At 40.2% G+C, this 14,959-nt stretch overlaps 1 protein-coding gene across 4 annotated transcripts in view; it reads right to left on the bottom strand.

Moving 5' to 3' along the window:
* Nucleotides 1–269: 269 nt before the first annotated feature.
* Nucleotides 270–14,959, bottom strand: part of MEMO1 (mediator of cell motility 1) — a 55,585-nt gene continuing 40,895 nt past the window's right edge. For 2 of the 4 annotated variants that reach the window (XM_039530188.1, XM_039530189.1), the window contains exons 9-10: nt 3,700–3,804; nt 271–2,423 (exon numbers count right to left, since the gene is read on the bottom strand). In XM_039530188.1, the coding sequence (XP_039386122.1) occupies nt 2,292–2,423; nt 3,700–3,804 (237 nt within the window). In that variant the 3' untranslated portion in view covers nt 271–2,291. Of the gene's footprint in view, nt 2,424–3,699; nt 3,805–14,959 lie in introns of all 4 variants that reach the window. The other 2 variants (XM_039530190.1, XM_039530192.1) reach the window with 2 other exon arrangements.

Here is a 14,959-nt window from a genome sequence, read left to right as displayed (position 1 = left end):
TAAACCAAGGCACCTAGAAATTCTTCAAATTAAGCCAATATCAAGGCAACTGTATTAAAAAAAAAAGTGCATGTATATCTGACACTAGAGGTGTCCTGTTCTCACAAGACAGGCAGTTCTACCACAAGTCCTTCTGATTAAGTCTCTATGATTGCAACAGTACAGGAGGCCAGTTTGGGAGTTTTTCAGCAAAATTATCAGCGTGATTAGTAGGCTCAGAAATTTCAATTTTAATTAGAAACTTTATTGTGAAATACATTACATAGTTTACATGTGGTGAGAAGTGCTTTCACCAAGAGATATTTCAGAACATTGTGCTGAGCAAAATGGCTATAGATTTCCTTGGAACTTTCCTTTAAGAAACAACAAAAAACAAAAATATCTTCTTACAGAACTATGAGGTGACTTAAAAATATTTTTATTTAAAGGCTATTACTACATTTACCTTAGGGTAAAAATATTTAATGATTCCAAATACCTGCATGTTTCAGAAATGACATAAGTATTTGGCATTACGACCAACAGAAATTCGAGTTCTAAATAATCCTTGAAGTCACTAAAACGTGGAAGAGAAGCAAAATAATGCTAATTTCAATGATCAAATGCTAAATAAGGCACAGTCATCAGAAACCTTTGAAACTTTATAGAAGAGTATACAAATTCAGATATATTTGTACATATATGTGAGATTTTCTTTGATAAAGCCTGAAAGATTATTTTCTATCTGCTGCTGAGAGTTTCCAGGAACAAGTCAGAGCAGCAAGGCAACTAATATAGAGAAGCCATGCAAAGAGTGAAGACTGATGCTTATGATGGCATAAAAATATCTGCAAAGTAGTTCATTTTATAAATGGAGCATTCACCTGATATCACTGAAGTGGTGACCATCCAATTAAGGGAAAATTAGATGTGGAATTATTTCTGCAAGTAGTGTCTACATACAAGGATGTTCTCCCCCACCCAAAAAAGCGACAAGTATGAGACATACAAAGGTCGCCTGATAGTAGACCAAATGTCAGGGAATGTTAACTCCATTTACTTAAACAATAACTACTGCCATCGCAATTTGCACTACTTATTAAACAAAATGAAGACTTCCAAAAATGGTATTAATTGAACAAACAATTACCATTATTTTGGTTGGAGAAGTGCTCAAGAAACCCATAAGATGTAGTGATGTTTCAAGAGGTTGGAAGAAACAGAATTTTTTTAAGATGATTTCTTATTAAAGAATTCAAACGTGAGAAATTTATTTTTTCAATCAAATCCTTAAGGAACAGTTGCATGAACGTAGCACTGTCTGGCCCGAATGACCTCTGAACGCTGAATATGTTTTCAGAATTACCTAATTAGCAGACTTCTGTTTTCAATTTTTATTATTACAATTAAAGTACTGTATCCATAATAATTGAATAATCAAGTTTTGACATTAAAAAAGTCACCAAAATCATTATTTTGACACAGATTTGTATCACATACCAAAAGATAATTTTTATATGTAGTTCTGTGAAATAAATGCAAACACTAAAATATAAAAAAGATTTTAAAAATTAATTTGCAAAGCTGAACTCATACTACAGCTCTGAGATAAAAAAATTCTGTAAATGAAGAAGTCATGACATAAATGTGGAATATAAAATACATTCTAAAGTATTTTACAGAATGGTTGAGTTTTTCATCAGGCATGAGAATCTGGAGGAGAATGATGTTAATGAGAAGCAGTTCACATACAGAACACAAAGCAATAAGTTTAAATCAGACTATTTTGGTTTGTGTAGCCCTTTATTAGCAACTAAAATAGAAGATATCTGTTGTACAACACAGCTAGTAATGGACTATACTGGAGTTTTATTATAATCTAATACAGGATCATTTATAAATGCTTTTTTTTTTCATTAAAAAGCTCCCACCCTTTTTTCTGTTTACAACTGGCAACTATTCTGAAAGCTGAGTACATGTGCACAGGTCTGCAAAGAGTGCAAATTTAGGATATGGTAAATGCTTTACATGTTATATTTGAAAGGACTGTCTACCACCAGGCCTTTACAGACATTATCTTTTTTTTTTTAATCACAACGTTTTGACACAAGCCTTCTTTCCATTGGTTTAACAAGAAAGCATTTTTAAATGAGTTGAAACTAAGCAAGGACTACACCTACTAGAAAAGAAGAGAGTTCTATTAGTTTGAGGTTTCAGTATACCCGAAGACCAGGAACTGTATCTTTGTAAGGGCTAGGCTGGGACTCCGTACAAAGTATGTGTGCAGGTGGCATCCCTGAGTGTTCGGAGGTTCAGTGGACCATTAGTGCTCCAGCAGCATAACTCACTGAGCTGTCTTGCCAGTTTCGACACTGGCTTGACTGGGCATAATTCAAAAATGAAAAGCTCATATTCATTCCATTCTTCTGGAGCTCTGTTATAGCCTATATGAAAATAAAAAAACAAAAGAACCCAAACAGGTTAAGGACAAGTTATTCACAAGATGATTTATGCCACCAGGCTCTGCTACTTTAGTCCCCAGCCCCCTCCTTCAATTGGACTTAGTGCATTCCTGCAGCTCCTTCCTCTCCTCAAAACCCCCAAATACTCCATGGGCACCTTCTGGAGAGACCCCATCTATGTGACTCCCTATTATTCATGCAGAGAGACCCCTCCCCCACCTAATCTTTTGTGCTGTAGGAAATTTTTACAAGAGGCAAACTGAATACTGGTGCTTGTAGTCTTTGAGGCAGGTGGACCTTTAAGAGAAGGAAAATGCGAAGCAAGAGAGACAACAAAATGTAGGGGCCTACATTTATTGCTAAATTGTAGAATTATTTTTAACAAAAAGACTCCTGTGATTTTGGTAACATGGTCAGAGCTACAACATTTAACTTTTTTTTTTTTTAATACTCTTCCCAATATAGACACTGCAAATACAGATCTTTTCAGAGGCTCCCTCCTGTAGAGATTCCTCAATGTGTTCTCCACAAAGATCAACCTCACAATGAATAACATCCCCCCAGTTAAAATAAAAAAAGAATAATGTCCCTCCCATTTGTGTTTTAAATTACATTTAAAAATACAGGACTAAACTCACCAGTACTGTCTAGCTGGTTTGCACCAATCCAGCAATGCTGTGAAGCAGCCACAAACCCACTGTGATCAGCTAATTAGCCAGGTTTACAGCTGCTTTGTATCACCAGAGGAGCACACAGTAGCCAGAATATAACAGAGAATCTGGCTCATAATGGCTATTAATTTGGGAGCTAGTTCAGTAATGCTGCGAGCAACTCCCCTTTGAAATATTGTCAGAAGCCACAATATGTTCACAATCACCAGATAAATAATATACAGGCAAACATACTTTCTTTAAAATATATGTGCTACCACTATTGATTCAGGAATTAATATTGTACATTTCACTAGGGATGGGAATTTCAAAGGAGTCTAGGAGAGTTAGGTGCCCATTTCACATTGAAATTCAATGGAACTGGATGTTTGTTTATCTCCCTTAGGCACTTTTGAAAAATCCCAGCACTAGTAAAAGGTAAGTTAGCCTGTGTCCCAGCCTAGAAAATTACAGTTTGAAAACTTGGGAAAACAAACTGGATTCAGACTTCCAGTCTCAGAGGTAATAGGCCTCATAGCAATTTATTGGTGAGAGAAATGTAAACGAATTTGCAATAAGTCAACATTTTCACAAAGAGTGGTACTTACATTTAATAATACCCCAATGGGATGTCTTCCACATATTGTATTATGGTATTTCTTCAAGTAATTGCTAAAAGATACAGGATCTAGCTGCTCTATAATGCTCATACCCTGAAAAAGAGTCAATAGCAATGATTACTGCCTACCTAGTTAAAATGTCTGAGCCTTTTAATTAATGGACATCACAACTACATGATGTGTTTGAGAAGGAAAAACCTCAATTCTGAATCATGGGAATCTCAGTATATGAACAGTATTTTCTAATTGTGGGTTTGCCTTGCCCCTATCCCTTATAAAAAGAAGGGACGGGAGTATGACCTTCCAAAGCCGTGAATGATCTGACATCCATGGGACTATCCTTCAAATCTTGAGACAGCCACATAAAGATCTATTGCCTTCCCACTACTGCCTCTGCCTGTTCCCCTGGCAACACTACTTCCTGAGAAATTTTACTCCTATGGGCTTCTGAAGAGCAGTAGCACCAAATACTAGGCAGGCTAAAATCCACGTGTGAAAATAAAACCTAATTACATATTCTAAAATTTATGTTTATACAGGCACCAATAAAATCCCACCAGTGTTCCAGGCAAAGGCTGATCTTTCCTTGTCAGCATATAACACATCAAATACACGTAAAATAGCTTACAACAAATCTACCTTACAGCTTCTATCTTCCTCAGCTATTCCCCAGCTGCCTCTTGCCAAACAGTGATAGGTCCTGTCCTACATTCTCCTGTCTGGGAAATGCTTAGTCCTTAAAGTTGCCAACGGGTTAATGAGGTCCAGCTACTGATGGGTCAAGGAAATTCCCCTGGAGTTCAGAACAGGACAGTATGCTTGTCATGGGAGTGGAAATAAGTTAATGGGGGCGGGGGAGTACATGCACAATATTCATGGGGAAATTCTCCTGAGGTGCTTTTTTTTGTTTTGAGTTTTAGGGGAAGTTGGATGGAAAGAGGAGAAATCGTCACCCCAAGAGTGGCCATCCTCTCACACCCAGTCAAGTCCACCCATCCCCCACAACAACAAAGCCCTAAACATGGTGAAGTGTCTGCTGCAGAGCTGGGGAGATGACAATGCTACTTATACTTCCCTCAAAACAAAGAATGGCCCATTCTTCCAGAAATGCTGCAATTTTCTTGCTTTCCAAGGGATTTTCAGGAAGGCATGCTCTGGCCCTTAGCATCCCAACTCATCCAGTTATTCCCTTTCTTGCTAAAAGTCAGCAAGGGTACCAACTGTGATGTGAACACTTGTTCACTAACTGGACTGTGACCAGCCTGTTTCACATAAAGCTATTCAGTGGTGTAATAAACTTTCGTTCACTACTGACCTAGGAAGGATATGAACTGGAGAACAACAATTTGAAAGACAAGATAATCTCCTGAGCTCTCCAGTTTTTTGTACATTTTAATTATTGTACAGCTATGTAAAGTAGAATCAGCTTAACTGCATACCCAAAATGGAATGAGATATGCCAACTGCAACTGTGATTATGAATAGGGCTCCATGTCTGTCACGGATTCCGTGACTTTCTGTGATCTCCATAAATTCTGCAGTGGCTCCGGAGCCAGCCGCTCGGGCGACCCTGCAGCAAGCCCCATCGGCACTGCTGGAGCGGCCTCAGGGGCAACCGCACCAGCTGCTGCTCAGGTGGCCCCAGGCAGTTGGTGCCACTGCCCCCACACCCCATTCCCCCCACGCTAAGATTTAGTCAGGGGTATATACAGGGCTGGCTCCAGGGTTTTTGCCGCCCCAAGCGGCGGGGGGAGGACGACACGGGACTGCAATTGCAATCGGCAGCAGCTCCACCGCGCTACTTTCTTCTTTGGTGGCAATTCAGTGGCAGGTCCTTCCCTCTGAGAGGGACCGAGAGACCCACTGCTGAATTGCCACCGAAGAGCCCGACTTGCCGCCCTTTCCCCTTGGCCGCCCCAAGCACCTGCTTGTCGAGCTGGTGCCTTGAGCCGGCCCTGGGTATATAGTACAAGTCATGGACAGGTCATGGGCCATGAATTTTTGTTTACTGCCCGTGACCTGTCCATGACTTTTACTAAAAATACTCGTGACTAAATCGTAGCCTTAATTATGAACAGCAGAACACATTTTGCAGATAAAAAAAATTCATTTCATTAATGTAGTATAGAAAGTACAGTGAGGTACAAGATTCATGTCACAGCAATAAGCCACTGAAATATACTGAACTCTGACAATTTAGCAGCTGTCCTCACTAAATGGTCACTGTATTTATCAGCATCAAAGCAGCCGATTTTGATACACAAGTTATGACCATGGAACATTTAGAGTTTAGCTCATCGTTCCAAACGAATATAAATAAAAGCTGCATTCCACGATACATCATCACGCATTCTCCACATTTTACCGAAACGTCTAATTTAGCAATGGTTTACAGAATTTTAAAAATTGCACTGGAACTATTTTTTGAATCCTTGATTTCAAAATGAGTACTGCCAATACTGGTTCTCAGGCCAGGATAACGTACAGGAGGAAAAACCCCCAGTTTGAGTGAATAAGGAAATACTGCTGTCACCTGGTATTTTGTGTTTTGGTTCATTCTAAATGACAGTTGCATTAAGCTGTTTAGAAATCTGCAGGCGTTGAAGGAGTCCAGCTGGATATGAATTAGAGAAAAGAGTACCACACAGCTCTGTAATTTATCATGTGGATACCACAATATCACCATGTATGTAGTATATATTGGTTTACCAAACACATATTAAATGACATCTGCAGTGCCCAGGTGCAATGCAATGGGGAATATCTAACATAACAAAATTCATTTTAAACTCCTGGTTTAGTAGTCAGTCAATGGGGCTACTCATATAAGTAAGAGTTTGCAAGATGAGGTTCTTATTTTATATATAGTATTTCATATTATAATGTCCAATAATATTGTATTCGATTATATTTATTGTCAATTTCATAAGATCTACTTTGTTTCTAAGAAAAGTAGGACAAGAGTAGAATACACGTAGAAGTAAAAATGTCCTAACAGTTAATAGTTTATGCAAATAATCCAATTATTTTTGCAGGTCCAACAGTCATTTTTCAAGTTTGCTCACTTTTCTCAGCTTATAACGTATCCAAAACAAAATTTTTAAAAACCAACAATGATTCTGGGTGTCTCCACCTTTTTGTGCCCAACTTGAGATGATTTTCAGAAGTGCTGGGCATCCACAACTTCAACAAAAGTTAATGGGAGCTGAAGGTAGTACATAGTAGCTCTGAAAAGCACATCTCAAAAGCACTCACAATCAGTGGCTGCTCTTGGAAACTTTGGTCCTAGTAACGATATGAACGGACGGATTTGTAAGCTGAATCTTATAAGTGAAAAAATAAAAGATGATGGGTTATTAGCAAATAATACTTAAACTAAGCTTCAAGTGAAGCCAGATTTTGATCGCTATTACATGGGTGTTCCCCCACTGATTTAAATGCAGTTACCAGATTTACACCAGTGCAATTGAGGTGAGCAATCTGGGCCCTGATTGTGACAGGTAGTTTTTTCTAGCCATGAGCAGAACAAATTATTCTTCATTTTTTTCTAAAGAAATGCTCCCCCCACTCTTACATCAGTAAATTGTGGCAAATACTCAGATTTTTTTTTAATTTAAATCTGAGTTTTTTTTATTTAAATTGGATTTTTTTGATAAAATGCTTTTTGAGGAAAAAACCTATATAAAGATAGTTTTAATTAAGATACATTATAGCTCAAAGATACCTCATCATGGAATAGAGATTATAAATTCTAATTCTATAGTATGAGACAATATATTCATGTAATGTTTAAGAAAAGTTTTGTAAATGAGTTCCAATAGTTCATGGATTAGTGACCCAATCTTATGTGGTTCGAGGGGCTTCTGTGTCGATTATTTAGGTTAATCTTTCTATCTACCCAATGGGACTCAGTGCTCAGTCTAGAACAGTGGTTCCCAAACTTTAACAACCTGTGAACCCCTTTCACTAAAATGTCAAGTCTCATGAACCCCCTCCTAAAAACGAATATTTCCAGGGATTTTCTCCTTTAATGGAGTATAAATTATCTTGGAAATATAAATTCTGTTTTTATGACATGTTTATTACACACTATTTATTATTAATTATTATCATTTTTATTTTTATTACATTATGAAAATGGCAACACTCTTCCAAGATCTCACTTTCGTAGCTTGTATCACTCTGAATAAGACAAGGCTCCTATGTTTCATCAAGGAGTATCAGATGTGAAACAACAGGAAGGTATTTAAGAAACCAACTCAAAGAGTTCTTCCTACATAAGCATTCAGGTCTTGAGCACTCCAGGCAAACAACACGTTACAACAAAGCTTTAACTTTTTCTTCACAATAATTTTAAAAACAATCCTAGCTGCCTATTTAATTTTAAAAACAGCAAAAAATAGCCACCTCCCTTTCCCTTATAAGGAGTCTTGAAGTTTAAATCTCCTCAGTGTGATAGAGATGCTTTCTTTGATCTGCTTCGCTCTTGAAAGTCCAGGGGCTCCAGACGTCTGGCCCCATGCTGCCCGGAGTTCCTAGGGACAGCTCTGTCCACCATTAGGGAATTTTTTCCCAAGAACCCTCTGTAACATTTCATGAACCCACAGGGGTTCATGCACCCCAGTTTGGGAACCACTGGTCTAGAAGATACCATCACAGATGCTTAGTTTTGCAGTTCTCAAACTGTGGATTTGTTTCTCCAGCGCTAACATGCTTGTTAACAGAAAAAATGTTTTTAAATAAATAAATAAAATATAGAGGTGAGAAATAAAGATCTCAACCCTATTGTCCCTCTGAAAATTCGCATACACAGAGTCAATCCCTTACCTCTTTCTAAAAGTGCAAGTTTTCAAAAAGGTCAGTGAATAGAAGATTGTTGGGGGCAGAATAGATCTGGACAAGGAGAAGAAGTCTGGAGATAAATATGAGAAGGGAGGGACAGGCAGTAGAAATAAAAGTGAAGCTGTATGAGCAGCATATTCCAGAAGTCTTCAGGTCTTCCTGAGTATAGCTTTCATTGATTTGCGATCTACCATACCATTCTCTCACTAGAAAAAAAGCTATAATGGCAGCAATCCGTAAAAGAGACCCAGTTTGGGAATATTTTAATGAAGTTCCTCTACCTGTGGGTAAGACAGGCATGCGTGCAAATGCAAACAGTGCACCAAAGAAATGCAAGGCCTAGTCGCCTGAATGAAACAACATAATGAGAAGTGTTCCTTCTCAGGAAGAAGCTGTGTTGAAGATGATGAAAGGAACATGTCTGAACATGTAGGATCTTCAGACTGGTAAACTTTTTTATTTCATACTTCTTTCTGAAGGACTGCCTGTCTTCCTTCTGGACTTTTCTTGAATTCTCATGTTTGAGCAAAAAAGATAGTTGTTACTCTATGGTACTATCATTTTAGATGCAGTTGTGATAAAAAATAAATAGCTGAAATAGGCAGATTTTCCTTTTACAATTTCACCTTTAAAGTAGTAATGAGTGTCAGTGAATGCAATGAGTAATACTCAATAAAAATCATAATTTAAATCAATTTGGTTTAAATCAAATCCACCCTGCCTGCTGGCTGTGACAGTGATACATGTGTCCTTTATGCCTTATATAGGCAGGGAAATTGACCAGAATAGAAATTCTGGAATAGCCCCCCACTGCGGATACTATTCTGAAATAAAAGGCACTTTAGTTCAGAATATTTACGCTGCTCATGAAGCATATGCTTAAGCGCTTTACTAAATAGGGACCCAACTCAAGCAAGTCGTTAGTTTAGGAGTGATGGTTACTATCTTTCCCAGCATGAAATCGGTCTTGTCTCGAAATAGAGTAGGACCCTCAAAAGGTAAAACGTAGGGGTTTTTGTCTCTCTCTCTGTAGAGAGAACTAGAGGGAATAGCTTCACATTGTTCCTTAGCATTTCCATCAGCACTACAGACCTGGATTGTATCTGAGGAAACAGGAGCGGAGCTGAGGATAGGATATGAAACTGAAAGCATTCAAACCAAAAGCCGAGGAAACATCGTTGATCTCCTGCATGAAGAGAACACTGCAGCACCATTTCCAATTCCAAAGATGCACAGGCTGCACATCTACTACAGAACCGCTGAAGAAAATTTCCAAAATTCAGATGAAATTAGGTCAATTTTATAGAAGTCGATTTTAGAAATCGATTTTATACAGTCAGTTGCATATGTCCCCACTAAGCGCATTAAGTTGACGGAGTGCGTCCTCACTACCATGGCTAGCATCGACTTATGGAGCAGTGCACTGTGGGTAGCTATCCCACAGTTCCCGCAGTCTCCACCGCCCATTGGAATTCTGGGTTAAGCTCCCAATGCCTGATTGTCGCGGGTGGTTTTGGGTACATGTTGTCAGTCGCCCCTCCCTCCGTGAAAGCAACGGCAGACAATTGTTTCGCGCCAGACACCAGGGCGATTAGAAGAGCACAGCAAGGCGCGCTGCGCATCAGAGAGGCTTTGAAAACCAGTTTCATGACTGGCCAGGCTTTGGTGTGACAGTTGTGTGTGTTTCTCCTTGATGAAAACCCGCCCCTTTGTTGATTTTAATTCCCTGTAATCCAACCACCCTCCCCCCTTCGAAATAAAGTAACTACTGTTTTGAAACCATGCATTCTTTCTTTATTAATTACCAAAAAAATGAGACAACGGACAAGGTAGCCTGGGTGGGGTGGGGGAGGAGGGAAGGACAAGGCCACATTCCTTATTGTAGCCACACTAAAAATCAAACTGTTTGAATGACAGCCTTCTGTTGCTTGGGCCATCCTCTGCAGTGGAGTAGCTGGGTGCCTGGAGCCTCCCCCTCTTCCCTCCCCACCATGTTCTTGGGCTTCTGGGTGAGGAGGCTATGGAACATGGGGAGGAAGGTAGGCGATTATATAGTGGATGTAGCAGGGGTCTGTGCTCTTGTTGGCTTTCCTGCAGCTCCAACAGATGCTTGATCATGTCTGTTTGCTCCCCCATTAGCCTCAGCATCACCCCCTGCCTCTGCTCTTCATGCTCACTTAATTCTTCCTGGCCTCTGCCACTGAATGCCTCCATGCATTACACTGTGCCCTATCAGTGCAGTAGGACTGCATGAGCTCGGAAATCATGTCATCTCGATTGTGGTTTTTTTTTTTTTACCTTCTAAACAGCTATAACCTCGGGTACGGAGATAATAGGGGGAGTGTGAAACATTCTACGATTCTGGGGGGACTGCATGGTCACCTGTGCTGCTGAGTTCGTCACTCTGACCAAACAGGAAATGAAATTCAAAAGATCCCAGGGCTTTTCCTGTGTACCTGGCTAGTGCATTGGAGTTCAAAGTGCTGTCCAGAGCAGTCACAATGGAGCAATCTGTGCTACCCCATATTCGACCCAGCAAAGTCGATTTTAGCGCTATTCCCCTCGCCAGGGAGGAGTACAGGAGTTGATTTTAAGAGCCCTTTAAGTCCATGGAACGGGGTTGGTTGTATGGACGCATTCATTTTAAAATCAACCTAACACGGCTAAATTCGACCTAACCCTGTAGTGTAGACCAGGCCATAGAAAAACAAAGTCTCGTCAGAGACCAAAGGTTCCAAGCTCTGTTAACAGAAAAGGGAAAACAGAACAGAGATGGGGATTCCATATACAGAGTGCTGTTTGTTTACAAAGAAGTTGGAATTCAATACAGGAACAGAGTGTCACACATTCAAATACTGGTTAGAAAAGAAAGATGACCCTGAGGGGGACAAAACCAGGATATTACTATGGAGTATATTTTAGTTTTCTCCCTCTAAAAGTAAGATTACAAAATTCTCTCATAGTGATCAACCATGGTATAGTAGAAATCACTTCATCAGAATTATTAAGAATGCTATACCGACTTTGCTGAATAACTGCCAAAGAAAAGAGTCAGTACAAGGTAGCTCAGTGACTCAATTAAATATGCCACACCCTGTGCTAACTGTGTTTGCTACCATACTTTAATTACCTCTTCTAAAAAGATGCCCATCTCAACAGATTCCCACTCATGGGCCTTGTCTACACTAGTCTTTACTGGAAAATATCCCCACTGACACAGTGGTTAAAAAACCTCTGCCCTCCCCTGGATTAGTGTTCCCACGGTAAGGAAACTGAATGGTGGGAAAGGAAGAGGCTAGCGCAGACATGGGAAGTAAAAAGCTCCAGGGATGTTTCCAAGGAAAAAAATTGAAAGGCTGCAACAGGCAACATTTAACAATAAAAAAAGTTAAACATGTCCTGAACAGCAACAATTTTATCACTCTCTCTACAAATGTTACAAAGTTATGGATCAGTCAGTAACAATTCCAGTTAAAATGTAGGTTGGAACTTTCATTTCTAGCAAAACTGAATCAATTCCACACTTTAAAAATTAAATTTAGACTTCAAATTTACCATAACTACTCTTCAGAGGACAACTGAATTCTCCACGACTTTATTAAATAAATCAATTAAATTAATTTTTTTGCAAAGGAAACATTTGCAAAAAATTATTCTTTTTTCAAGCCCCCTAACCCCCAGAGATTTATACTTTTTTTGAGACACACACAAGGTGGGTGAGCTAAAATCCTTTCCTGGACCAATTTCTGTTGGTGAGAGAGACAAGCTTTTGAGCTTACATAGAGCTCTTCTTCAGGTCTGGGAAAAAAAAGTGTGCGTGTGCGAGGAAAGACGGGGTACTTTGTGAGCTATGGATTGTTCTAATAAGTCTCAAATCCAGTGTCTCTGGTATATAGACATATCTCCACTGCTACAATGATCAACACCCAACAACACACCTGTGTAAGAGCTTGAAGTCCTAGAATCAGTACTGGTACCAAAGGAACCTGGAGACTCAGTGGTACCCAGACTGGGACATAAAGTCTCCAACATGGTCTTTTTCTGAGGAGACTGGGGTTGCTTTGAAATAGGCTCTTTATGAGAACTAGCATTCCCCTTCTTATGAGTCTTCCCAGTATCCACCACTGATCTCTCCTAGGAAGGCCTAAGCGAATACAATGCGGAGGTTGATGGGGCACTATGCTTGCTCAGAGACCCAAGTATGGGGCATATTTCTTGTCCTGGATCTGAAGCTGGGAGGAAGGAGCGCTCTATTATCTAATCTCCCAATCTTTTCTAGCTCTGCTTTTAAAGGCTGAGCAGATAATACACATTTCAGGGATGTGTGTCCCCCCCAACCAGTGAATACACTCGGAATGTGCATCACTGATGGGATAGACTCCTGACGGGTGAGGCAGTGCTTAAATCCCAGAGATCCTGGCATACCCTAGAAGAAAGGGGATGAACCCCAAAAGGAACTCCTCCATTAAGGCGAAAAGTAGTATAAAACAAGCCTCTAGCACAAAAATAAGCAAAAGCATACAGATAAATTAAAGGAGAAGTAAATAACTACACTAAACTAAAAACTAGAAGATTCTAAAGCTAAACTCTGAAAGGTAGAAGTGGTCATGCTACATGCTCCGTCTCAAGCGAAGGCACTTGAGAAGAAACAGAGCATGGTTTGCCCGTAGTAGCCCTATATATCCTTGGTATGGGGCACAAGGATGTGCAGGGAGCATGCACAGACCAAACGGGCACTGCTACTGAAAATCTCTGATCACCTGAAGTGAAGCACCCATAGGGACACAACTCAAGGAATGTAAAAACAGGAAAGTATTTAGAGTATTTTCTCTGTCTTTTAACACCATACAACAGCCATAAATAAGGTTAGAAGTCAGACTACGTGACCATGCATCTTCCACAGCACACCAGTGCTTCACGGACCACATACACTGGAGTTACATCTTATGCGGGGGTTAGGTTCTAAGGTCAGCGCATAAGAGGAAAATTGCATATAGTGAAAATGACCATAAAGTACAGTACCTAATCCCCGTAAGATGTGACTGAACTGTATACACAGTATACACTAGAACAGGGGTCCTCAACCTACGGCATGCGTGCCAAAGGTGGCATGGGAGCCGATTTTTTTTTTAGTGGGGCTGAGCGGGGCCAGCAGCGGGCTGAGTGGGCTGGCAATTGGGACCCTGGCTGTCAGGGAGCCGGCAGCCAGAACCCCAAAAACCTCAGCGGGCTGAGCCGCTCAGCCCGCTGCCAGTCTCTCTGGAATACCAGCTGCCCGCCCCGCTCAGCCTGCACTATTTAAATTGTTATTTTTCTCTCCTTTTTTTTATTTTTTAGCCAAGCATGTATAATTGAATTAGTGCAAATTAAATGCACGTCTGATGCGACCCTTCTGTATTGAGAACCTCTGCTCTAGAAGAATCCTACTGGTTTCCAAAGACCATTTTTTTCCCACTAGATAATAATTTAGATCTCTGAGACTCAGAATGGGCCTAAGCCCTCATGTATTTTTGGGACAAAGAAGAACCTGGAATAAATACCCTTTCCTCCTTGATGCAGTAACATGGGCTCAGTGACATTCTCTGCAAGGAAGTATTGGATTTCCTGCAATGTATCTTCATGATAATGTTGAACTTAAGAGCATTTCTTAAAGAGAGGCAGTTGAAGTAATTTTTCTTAAGTAAATTCTGTGGCTCCCCCCAGAAAATGATGAGAACATATGGATCTGAGACAACCATGAGTAACTGATACAAAAGGCTTCTAGCGTTCCTCCAGGTTCCTTCAAAGCGGATACTGACTGACTGGTCACTTCAGTACCTTAAAAATACCTAGAAGGTCTTGCTGCTTTTGGGAAACTGATTTGGGATCATCCAGGTTCTCTTGGAAGAGAGATCAGAAGCTACCTGACTTTTGTGCATGGAGCACATCTAAATCCAGACCCAAATATAGGCTGTATTCTTCAGCCAGGTCTGCACAAAAAAGTTAGGTGGGCCCTACTACATTGCTCAGGGGTGTGAAAAATCCACACTCCTCAGTAACGTAATTAAGCCGACCTAAGCCCCTAAATACACAGCACTAGAGCAATGCAAGAATTCCATTGACCTAGCTACCACCTCTTGGGGAGGTGGATTAACTACAGTGACGGGAGGGTCTACCCTTAAACCTCTACAGAAACACAGTTGTAGACGTAGGCAAGTGCTTTTTCCTTCCATATTTTACAGTAGAAGGAGAGGATGTGGGTGACAGTCCCAATGGAACACAAGTGACTCTAGTCTCCTTGGCCAGCGTGATCCCTACCTTTTCCCCACGAAAGCTGCATCAAATCTATTGAAACTACCAGCAACAACATAGGTATGATCCCTGTCTAATGAAACTAGCACTATTACAAACGTAAGCTACCAAAACT

Source organism: Mauremys reevesii, linkage group 3 (genome assembly GCF_016161935.1).
Source record: "Mauremys reevesii isolate NIE-2019 linkage group 3, ASM1616193v1, whole genome shotgun sequence".
Lineage (NCBI taxonomy): Eukaryota > Metazoa > Chordata > Testudines > Geoemydidae > Mauremys > Mauremys reevesii.
The sequence above is the reverse complement of the archived record's forward strand: the minus strand, read 5'-3'. Positions and strand labels throughout refer to the sequence as shown.